At 42.8% G+C, this 11,849-nt stretch overlaps 1 protein-coding gene across 1 annotated transcript; it reads left to right on the top strand.

Annotated features, from left to right (window-relative positions):
* The first annotated feature begins 298 nt into the window (after window positions 1-298).
* On the top strand, window positions 299-1,567 carry HTR1A (5-hydroxytryptamine receptor 1A). Its single transcript, XM_036848916.1, has one exon. The coding sequence runs from the start codon at window positions 299-301 to the stop codon at window positions 1,565-1,567; it is 1,269 nt and encodes a 422-aa protein (XP_036704811.1).
* Window positions 1,568-11,849: the final 10,282 nt, after the last annotated feature.

Below are 11,849 nucleotides of genomic sequence, written 5' to 3'. Positions count from 1 at the left end.
AAACGTTCCAGCCACCTTTCCGCCGCCCAGAGATCCCGGAGCTGTTCTCCAGCCAATTCGTTTCCCAGCTGGAGTCTCTGAGCGCGCTGGACTACGAGAGCCCAGAGAGCGCCTAGAAGCTAGCTGCTCCTCGGAGATGCCTTCGCCTGAGCAGTAAGAACTTCCTGCTTGAGTCCCTGCATCCCCTCCCCCGTTGAAACTCCCCAGGAAAGAGGGGCGGAAGACCCCAGGGGGAGGGGCGAAGGGGATCCTGGCGCAGCTGTTTCTCCCCTCCCCCTCCCCTGCCGGGCGCGCAGGCATGGATGTGCTCAGCCCCTTACAGGGCAACAACACCACGTCGTCCCAGGGTCCCTTCGGGACACACGCCAACGCTACTGGCATCTCCGACGTGACCTTCAGCTACCAAGTGATCACCTCTCTGCTGCTGGGCACGCTCATCTTCTGCGCGGTGCTGGGCAATGCGTGCGTGGTGGCCGCCATCGCCTTGGAGCGCTCCCTGCAGAACGTGGCGAACTATCTTATAGGCTCGCTGGCCGTCACAGACCTCATGGTGTCGGTGCTGGTGCTGCCCATGGCCGCGTCGTACCAGGTGCTCAACAAGTGGACTCTGGGACAGGTCACCTGTGACCTGTTCATCGCCCTCGACGTGCTGTGCTGCACCTCGTCCATCCTGCACCTGTGCGCTATCGCGCTGGACAGGTACTGGGCCATCACAGACCCCATCGACTACGTGAACAAGAGGACGCCCCGGCGCGCAGCTGCACTCATCTCGCTCACCTGGCTCATTGGCTTCCTCATCTCCATCCCGCCCATGCTGGGCTGGCGCACCCCGGAAGACCGCTCGGACCCCGACGCGTGCACCATCAGCAAGGACCACGGCTACACTATTTACTCCACCTTCGGCGCTTTCTACATCCCGCTGCTGCTCATGCTGGTTCTCTACGGGCGCATCTTCCGAGCCGCGCGATTCCGCATCCGCAAGACAGTCAAGAAGGAGGAGAAGAAGGTAGCCAACAACCGCCTTGGGGCGTCGCCAGCCCCGCAGCCCAGAAAGAGCGTAAATGGTGAGCCGGGTAGCAAAGACTGGAGGCAGGGCATGGAGAACAAGGCAACAGGGGCTCCGTGCGCCAATGGAGCCGTGAGGCTGGGCGAAGAAGGCGCCGCCCTGGAGGTGATCGAAGTGCACCGGGTGGGCAACTCCAAAGAGCACCTGCCGCTGCCCAGCGAGGCCGGTGCTGCCCCCTGCGTCCCCGCCCCCTTCGAGAAGAAAAATGAGCGCAACGCCGAGGCCAAGCGTAAGATGGCCCTGGCCCGCGAGAGGAAGACGGTGAAGACGCTGGGCATCATCATGGGCACCTTCATCCTCTGCTGGTTGCCCTTCTTCATCGTGGCCCTGGTCCTGCCCTTCTGCGAAAGCAGCTGCCACATGCCCACCCTGTTGGGCGCCATAATCAACTGGCTGGGCTACTCCAACTCTCTGCTCAACCCTGTCATTTACGCCTACTTCAACAAGGACTTCCAAAACGCATTTAAGAAGATCATCAAGTGCAAGTTCTGCCGCCGATGATGATGGAGGCGCGTAGGCCCACCCCACCCAGCCTGCCTCCCCTAGCCCTCTGGAATCAAAACCTTTGCTACGTTTCCTCTAACATTCACAGCTGCTCCGCGCGCTGCTTCCAGACCCCCTCCCCCTCCCACAGCCCTCTATTCCCAGCGGGGAAGGAGGGAGCCCCGTGCAAAGAGGCTACAGCCGCGGGGCAAGAGAGTCTGGGAAACTTCTAGAGTCTGTGAGAGGCGACCTTGGCTCAAACTTTGGTCTGGGAATCAGTTTTGATTCCAGCAATTGCCTCCTCCCTCTTCTGCCCCCAAATCTTCGCGGCGGAAGTTTAAGCCTTAGCCGTTCAAGGCAAAAAGTCCACACAGAAGAAGAAAGTGTACACCCAGCCGCCGCGCCCACTAAAGGCTCCCACCTGATCGCCTCACTGCTACTACTTGAACTTAAGGTTCAGGACTTTGCTTCATTCCCCGGCAACCCCATCCCCGCCCCGCCTTCTTGCCCTAGAAACGTTCACTGTTTTGGCGGTCTCATCCCTTATTTCCTTTTCTATCTTCCCTTTATGCCCTCGCCAGTCTCTACGCACTAAATTGCTAGTCGGGAAGTCTGGGAGGGTCTGCTTTTCCCGGTGCCTAAGGTGTCCCCGGGAATCTCCGCCTCCTGGTGCAGACTCCCAGAGTAACTCTCCCGGGAACAGCCCCATGCTTTGTTTTCTTGGATTCAAAACAAGTGTCTGGAAGTTGTCTCTTAGAGTGGACCTGTAAGTACAAGGCTGGGCCAGTGGGGCAGAGCGAGGCAGAACGAATTTATCCTTGCCTGCCTTGGTGTCAGCACTCACCAAAGAAACTGACAATCATTGGGAAGGGAGAGCGGACTTCTGTTTTTACAGGTTGCTGGCGAGTCTGAACTGGCTGGCATCGCCACTTACCTACTGTGGGAGGCGCCCGGCGACCAAGCTGCGCGCGCTGGGGCGGGGAGCGGGGGTGGGGTGGGTGCCACGTGCCGGGAATCCCCGAGCCTTCCCCCCTTCTCTGAGGTCTGGCGTGCGCTCTGCGCGCACTGAAAACTAATCCCGACTGGAGCCATCCCTCCGCCTACGCCCCAGGACCAGCTGAAGAGAGGGTAAACAACAGTTAAGGTTTGCGGAAGCCGGCGCTTCTAGGTCCAGCCAAGCTCTAGAGACCAGAAAGACCAGCAAGTCGCACGCGGTGGCGTTTTCCAGGTGGGCCCGAGCTCTAGCTGGCACTCCCCCTTGGAAACTGAAAGAGCAAGTTTATCCAAAAGAAGCAGATTCTTTTCCTCCTAATTCCACCCCTCGCCCTTTTCGGATAGGGAGATAGGTCTGTTTAGCGCATCCTAACACGACACAGGATTTGTTCTGCAGGACGTCCAGGACACTTAGTTAACCACGACTTTGGTTTCCAAAAGGGAAATTTGGGCTTTCAATAGAATGGGCCCCCGATAGGTTTAGTACTGTGACCTCACAGGCGCTTACCTTAAATAACGAGGCCCTAAAGAACTAGCTAGGCGTGCTCTCTCTGCGGAGTCCCGAAGACTCCTGTACATTTGCTCCTTGGCCTGACTGTCCTGCAACACAGGTTTGCTGGGAAACCGGCCTCTTGCCATTTGAATATGTGAAGCACTCCAAGCTTTCTCCCCCTTAAAAGTATTCTTTCAGCCTTGCCACTCCTGCTGAAAAACTGGTTATCTTTACTGCCCCCAGAAGGGAAGTTTTTCGGTGCTCCATTTGAATGTAAATTTCCATCCGTGTGACCGGGGTCAAGAGGTTTGTTACAGTTAGATTCGTTTTCCAATAACTGCCCAACATTATTGATTCTTACTCCCCGCTCCCTTCATGTGTACCTTTTGAATGATTGCTTGGGCTGTTTTGAGAACCATGTTGCAAAAGTTGCCAATGAAAAAAGTTCACTTGTGTTAAAATTAAGGTGAAAAGACAGCTCTATCACTTGTAGCCATTTTATTGTTTGCCAAACTGAACAAAGCTCCATTTGGTATCTTTTTCTCAGACCTAAACTGAGAGTAAGCATCGTATCCCGTTAATATAGAGAAAGTATAAGAACTATGGGAACTTAGTGGATGGTTTGTCTATGCATATGTAATGCTTAAAAGGGACTATGGTGGATAAAATGAGGGAGACTTCTCCAGTCCATCAGTTATTTATTCGAAAATTCATTTTCTTTTTTGCTCACAATAATTTAAGTAGAGCTATATGAAAAAACAAACTTTGCTGTATGTCTCTCTAAATTTTAAGAACAAATTCTACATATAAAATAATTCAAGTCTGAAATTTGCTCATCCAAATTATTCCTTGGTCAGCATTTGAAGTCTTGAGACTTCTATTTATTTGTGTCTTTTACAGAACTATGGCAATGGCTTTTGGGCATTTGTTCTTCCTGCTTTGGAGGATTTACACAAGAATGGGGAAGGAGCATCCAACTGGAGTATATAATTGCCAAAGCAATAGAGAAATTTGAGGAATAAGTGCAAAAGAGCTGCATAGCACTAAAGAACCCCTGATGCTTTTTTTTTCCTTTTAACCTATTGCATTAAGTATATATGCATTAAAATTGACCTTTACTCTTCCCTGTGACAATAAAGGACTTTAATAATTGTAATGCTACAATAAACTGATATCAGTAACACATGCATCTTTATTTTAATCAGAATCACTGTCTACTTGTATTTATTTGTATAATTTTAAAGCTGAAGTTAAAAAATACAGTTATCAGGAGAAGATCCTGCTATACCCATCAGGGATCTGTCACTTAGAGAAATAAATTTAGTTTTAGTACAGAAACTCATCATAGATGAGTGAGTTCTTTTTTAAAAATTCCTGTCTCTGGAAAGAGAAGGTCACATTTCATCTTTTAGCCATGAAACCATGCATTTTCCCTGACACCTACTAGCAAAGATTTAGGCATCTGTCTAATTAATATGGACAGGGTGGGGGACTTATAGAAGAGAAATGCAGCCTCTGGGATAAGCACCAGGGGCTCATGCTGCCTTTTTAAAGCAGTGGACGGTGATGAACCGCCTTCTGTGTCTTCCCCACAAAGTCCAGCTGGAAGAAAATAGCCTCCCTGGTTTCAAATGTAGTAACGCATTGTTTGGGGGTTTGTCACTCAATTAAAAGTGGAAGGGCAATTTCCTTTCTGGCTGGGTCTCATTTGATAGTGCGGTTTTATATGTAAGATCTTTTACTATATTAAAATTAATTCAAATGCTCTCTTTTTCCATACTGGAATCATCAGTAAGGCCTTTTGTTTCCCATGTTATGTTTGTTAATTTCACTGTTTTTTGGTGTCAGAATGATGGCTGCAGGGCAGGGTAAACCCTAGTAAGCCTCAAGGGGAAAACAAAGGTCAGAGCTATTATGGCCACAGAAGAGGGCACTCTGAAGCTGTGTGAAGCCTAATTTAGGCTATGTATGTACATACATATTCTCCCAATAATGAAAAGGTAAGACAGGAATCGAGGGTTTTTCATTTGAAAAGTGTTACATAAACACATCCCTGACCTTGAGTAAAATGATGCATTTGGCACATTTGTCTTCTAGATTCTGGATATTTCCCTTCTTGGCCTCTGCTCTCTGCTCTGGTGTCTCTTCCTCCAGGGAGACAGTGGCTTTCTGTTTTCTACGGGGCTTCCTGAACCTTTATCAACACTCCAATTAAGAGAGAGAGATTTTTTATCAGTTACTTCCAGTGTGACTAACAAGCCCAGATAACCAATTAGCAGCTATCACATGTCAGGCTCTATTGGATAATGTTGAAATATGGGACTATAAAGTAATATAAGCTGCTGTTGACACATTGAAGGAGTTTCCAACCTACTTGGGTATTCAAGAATAAACTACTAAGGTTAAGTAAACACTCACAGCAGAATATATGTATCATCTAAACAGGACAAATCACAGGAATTTGGCTCTATAAGAATTCAGAGGACAAGATCACTGTGGGCTGGGCGTGGGTAGGGAAGATCGGGTAGGGAAAGCTGTGTAAAGCATCCAGGATTGACTTCTGAATGCATGAGGAGTGATATAAAAGGCCAGACATTCTTCATGAGGTGCCAAAGACAGCCTGATTCCCTCTTTCTATCAAGTGGGGTGCCTGGGATGACATTTTTACCTGTATTCCTAGATATATCAGTCTGGGTTGATTATGAAGGTGGTAATGCTAGAGAAAGATGCAGGCTCAAAACTTCCCATGTGTTATAACAACATGAAGGGTCTGGGAATAGAGAGAGAAGATGAGTCTAGAACCAAAGGAATAGGGATTAAGGTAACTAGATAGAGGAAGAATGTTCTGAGCAGAGTAAGGGGCAGAGCATAGGAATAAGGAGAAACTCATTAAACCATTAAACAGTGACAACAGGGTGACCGGGGTAGGTACAACAATTCACATTTATGTAATGTTTGTGATTTTGCCCAGTGATTTTCACAAATATGCGATTTAAATTTGAAATAGCAGATCCTTCTGGAAATACTAATTAGACCATTTTAGCCAAAGCAGAAGATTCACATAGTAATTGGTACATACATGAAAATGTGCTAGAGATCATATATGGAAGCATTATAATACCAGGTTAAAAACAAGAACTATAGTTTTAGTTAGTGGGGAACCACTAATAATGAAAGCAGAAGTGTACTGTTTGGGAGTAGTTTCAATGGTGCAGGTGTGAAACAATAAATGCCTGAATGTGGGATGCTGGTAAAATTGACAAATACATCAGAGAGAGAACTGGCAAGAGTTGGTGCCTGGATGTGAAGAGACAGGGAGCTGAAAATGCTGATGCAGTTTTGAGCCAAGGAGATTTGGGCGAACGACAGAAACGGGAAAGTCCAGAGTTGCTTCTCCTATGGGTCTTTGTTTTTTCAGCTTTATCTATAAACATGAAAAGGCTTTGTTCTCTGCTAAAAGAATTCCCAGCCCAAATGGAAGGGATCTGCTGATAAAGGTAGTGATACACGTGGCACAGCATTTGAACAATCTGTCGTTTGGGTGATTATGTGAAGAATGCCACCTCATAGAGCAATGGTCGGATCAATTCCCTGATTACTGATGTGTTTTTTAAAAGTAGAGTGTGTGCTTTGTTTTTGGAGAGAGCACAGTTCCAAGGGACTACAGCAGCCTTTCAAGAAGAGTACCCCAAACACACCATGTTAGGCCGTGTGCCAAGAATGATATTTGAAGCCCAGAAGACTGGGTCTGTCCAGGTGACCAGGTGAAGAGCAGAGCAATACAGTTTGCTCAAGTCCACTTATCAAGAACCACAGCAGACCTGTTTGATCCTTAAACTAGATATTACTAGAAAATCTAGATCCATGAGGCTAAAATATCCAGTGAATTCCATTTTCCAAATCACTTTGCTTATGTGGCAATGGCAAGGATGGGGAAATGAGTCGGGTCCACAGACAATTCCATATCCAGTCCTAACTCAGGTATATCCAAGCTGCCTGTCTGTAACCATGCAGAATTGCTCAGCCTTTCAGAAGTTTCACCAGGCCAGAATTTCAAGGAGCTGTCTTACACTGGCGAGTTGTCATCTTTGAAGAAAGAAAAGGAAGTAGGTTGGCTGGGAAGAGAAGAGAGGGGGAAAGGAAAGAGGAGACAATAGGATTCACCTATCTTGTTACTTGGCTGGCTGGCTATGGAGACTGATGAGAAAGTGTTCTGAAACTTCTCCAAAGTAGTTGGAGGAGAAGCATTCTATGAAATATGGTGTGCTTCATGGTCTCTGGAAGCAATCAGTCTGACTTTGCAAGAACTAAAAAGAGAGAAAGCAAACTTTGAAAGCTGGTTTTAATTTTAAAAGAACAGTAGAAACAGGATTCTAATTGCAAATATTCACAATGTACTGTCTTGAAAGCATATACTATATTGTAAAGATTTGCAACAGTGAAGGGGTGATTTATGGAACAGTCTCTGGTTCAGGAGTGGTAGGCAGGTGATTCATTCATTCATTCATTTAACTAATATTTCTGGAGCATCTATGAGCTAGGCACTGTTCTAGGAGCTTGGGATACAGCAAAATGAAAATCAGATGAAGTCTCTCTGGTAGATTGTTTACAGAAATTATTCCCACAGTTATTCCCCTCCACATGTCCACCTTTTTTGCAATGAGGTTTTCAGTTTCTCCCATCAAGTTATGGAGGCTTTCTCACTGCTTAAATCCGAGCTGGCCTTGTGACTTTCTTTGACCAATAAAACAGGTCAGAATTAATGTGATTATGATCTGTGTAGAGAACTCATTAGGCCTTGCACTCTTCACATGCTCCCATAGAACTCTGCCCAAGCACCATGTGAACAAGCCTTCACAAGTGCTCCCTTGTTGGAGACTGAGAGATCACCTGGAGTAGAGAGTAGTCATGGTGGACCAGACAGATCTCAACTAACTCAGCAGCTGACTGCAGATACAAGAGTGAGCACAACTGACCTCAGAGAAACCTCCCAGCTTCATTCATTCCAAATTGTCAAGGCACACACTTGTGGACTAAATAGATGGTTGTTATTTTAAGGCACTAAATTTGGGGAGTAATTTGTCATAGTGAAAAGCTAACTAATACAGTCACAGACCTAGAAGTTTACATTCCAGAGGAGGAGAGAGAGAATGAACAACAAAACCATGTGTATATGTAATATATCAGATGGTGATCAGTATTATGGAGAAAAACAAAAAAAAAAAACCCAAAACCTAGAGTAAGATATATAGAGAGTGCCAAGGTGGAGGGAAAGGTTCTATTTATTTTGTATGGTGTTCAGGGAAGGGTTTACTGATAAGATTATATTTAAATGGTTGCTTTGAAAGAGTTATCGAAGGCATGAGGTTGTAGCTTGGTAGGAAATGAGCGCTCCAACAAGTAAATCTTAAATCTTAGACAATTTACTGTGAAAACTACAAAGGGTATATTTCCAACAGGAGATGCTAGGAAATGGCGGATTTGGGGACTTGTGTTCTCAAATTCTAGGATTCTCCCAGGTCCTGACAGCAGACTAATTTAGGTTGAAAGTTTGAGTATTCAACCTGTTCAGGAGAAGGACCAGCCAGGTCATGGGAAGCCCTGAAGAGGACCTTATCAAGCCTCATACAGTCCTCTAGCCCCAGAATTTTGGCATGTACCCTATATGGTGAAGAAAACCTGTCTTTGACACACCAAGTTACCTGAGTTTAACTTCCTACTATACTACCACTTGCTTCTTGCTATGTTGTATAGTTTTATTTTGAAAACCGTTCTATTGGGATAAAATTCACATCTTTGCATTCACACATTTAAAGTTTACAATTTGAAGGTTTTCAGTATATTCACAGAGTTGTGCAGCTATCAGCACAATCCATTTTAGCACATTTTCATCACTCTTACCCCAAATAAACTCTGTATCCACCAGCAGTCGCTCCCTATTTAGCACTAAACCCTGAGCCCTAGGCAACCACTAATCTACTTTCTATCTTTATGAATTTGTCTATTCTGGGCATTTCATATAAATGCAATCATATAATGTGTGGCTTCTTTTACTCAGCATAATGTTGTAAAGATCCATCCATGTTGTAGTATGTATCAATATTTTATTTCTTTTTATTGCCAAATAATATTCCATTTCATGGACATACTACATTTTATTTATCTATTCATCCATTAATGAACATGTGGGTTGTTTCTATTTTTTGGCTATTATGAATAATGCTGCTATGAACATTCATGTACAAATTTCTGTGTGGGCATGTTTTCATAATACTGTGTATAAACCTAGGAATGGAATTGCTGGGTAATATGATAATCCCATGTCTTACATTTTGAGGAACTTCCAAAGTAACTGCATCGTTTTACATTCCACCAACAATGTAAAAGGGTCTCTTACCATTTCTCCTTTCCAGTACTCGTTATTATCTGTCTTATTGGTGATAGCCATCCTAGTTGGTTGGAATTTGTATCTCGTGGTTTTGATTTGCATTTCACTTATAACTAAAGATGTTGAACATCTTTTCATGTGCTTATTGATCATGTGTATATCTTATCCAGAGAGATATCTATTCAAAGTCTTTTCTCATTTTTAAACTTAGATGGTCTTTTTATCCTGAGTAGTAAGAGCTGTTTATATTTTCTGGATACTAAACTCTTTTTGGATATATGATTTGCAAATATTTTCTTCAATTCTATTGTCTTTACACTCTTTCTTTTTAAAGAATGATCCAAATTTTATTTTATTTTATTTTTTAATTTTTATTCTTTTATTTTTTTAAGTCCTGGAACCAACTCTGCCATTTATTTATTTATTTAAAATTTTTATTGGGGCACAGTTGATTTACAATGTTGTGTTAGTTTCAGGTGTACAGCAAAGTGAACCTGTTATACATATACATATATCCACTCTTTTTTAGATTCTTTTCCCATATAGGTCATTACAGAGTATTGAGTAGAGTTCCCTGTGCTATATAGTAGGTCCTTAGTAGTTATCTATTTTATATATAGTAGTATGTCAATCCCAATCTTCCAAGTTATCCCTCCCCCCACTTACCCCCTGGTAACCATAAATTTATTTTCTATATCTGTAACTCTATTTCTGTTTTGTAGATAAGTTCATTTGTGCCCTTTTTTTAGATTTCACATATAAGCGATATCATATGATATTTGTCTTTCTCTGTCTGACTTACTTCACTCAGTATGACAATTTCTAGGTCCATCCATGTTGCTGCAAATGGCATTATTTCATTCTTTTTATGGCTGATTAATACCCCATTTTATAAATGTACCACATCTTCTTTATCCATTCCTCTGCTGATGGACATTTATGTTGCTTCCATGTCCTAGCTATTGTAAGCAGTGCTGCAATGAACATTGGGGTGCATGCATCTTTTTGAATTATGGTTTTCTCCAGGTATATGCCAGGAGTGGGATTGCTGGATCAAATGATAGCTCTATTTTAATTTTTTTAAAGAACCTCCATACTGGTCTCCATAGTGGTTGTACCAGTTTGCATTCCCACCAACAGTGGAGGAAGGCTCCTTTTTCTCCACACCCTCTCCAGCGTTTATTGTTTGTAGATATTTTGATGATGGTCATTCTGACCGGTGGGAAGTGATACCTCATTGTAGTTTTGATTTGCATTTCTCTAATAATTAGTCATGTTGAGCATCTTTTCATGTGCTTTTTTGGCCATCTGTATACACTTTCTTTATGTTATCATTTGCAACAAAAACATTTTTAATTTTGATGAAGTCCAGTATATCTATTTTTTCTTTTGTTGCCTGTGCTTTTTGTGTTGCCTCTGAGAAGTCTGCAAAGATTTACTCCTATGTTTTCATCTAAGGGTTTTATAATTTTAGCTTGCATAGTTAGGTAGTTAATGCATTTCCAGTTAACTGCTATGTATGGTGTAAACAAGGTGCTCAACTTCAGATTTTTGCACTTCCAATACCATTTGTTGAAAAAAATAACTGGTTTTCCTCATTGAATTATTCTTAGTGCCCTTGATGAAGACCAGTTGAACACGAATGTAAGGGATTATTTCTGGACTCTCAATTTTATTCCACTGATCTATATGTCTATCCTTATGTCAGTATCATAAGTCTTGATTACTGTAACTATGTAGTAAGTTTTGAAATTAAAAAAATGAGTCCTTCAACTTTGTTCTCTTTTTCCAAGATTGTTTCAACTATTCTGTGTCCATTGATTTTCCGTATGAATTCTAAGAGCTGCTTGTCAATTTCAGAAAGAACAGTAACTGAGATTTTAATAGGGACTGCATTGGATCTGTCGATCAATTTGAGAAGTATCATCATCTAAACAATATTAAATCATCTGATTCATAAACATGGAAAGGCTTTCCATTTATATGTCTGTTTTAGTTAATTTTAATAATGTTTCATAGTTTTTACAGTGTAGATTTTGTTCATATTTTGTTAAATTCGTTCCTAGGCATTTTCTTTTTTTCAATGCTATTATAAATATAATTGCTTTCTATAGTTTATTTTTAAATTGTTCATTGTTAGTGTATAGACACACACTAGATTTTTGTATATTGATCTTTTATTCTGCAGTCTTGCTAACCTACTTTATTCTAATAGACTTTTAGTGAATTTCTTAGGATTTTCCATATACAACATCATGCCATCTGCAAATAAAGATAGTTTTACTTCTTTTTCTTTTCTCATCTGGATGCCTTATTTCATTTTCTTGCCCAATCCCCTGGCTGGAAACTTCAGTACAAGGTTGCATGAAAATGATGAGACCAGATATCCTGTCTTTTTCCCAATCTTATGGGGAAAACATTCAGAC

Source organism: Balaenoptera musculus, chromosome 3, assembly GCF_009873245.2.
Source record: "Balaenoptera musculus isolate JJ_BM4_2016_0621 chromosome 3, mBalMus1.pri.v3, whole genome shotgun sequence".
Lineage (NCBI taxonomy): Eukaryota > Metazoa > Chordata > Mammalia > Artiodactyla > Balaenopteridae > Balaenoptera > Balaenoptera musculus.
Note: the sequence above shows the minus strand (reverse complement) of the source record. Positions and strands in the feature narration are given on the sequence as shown.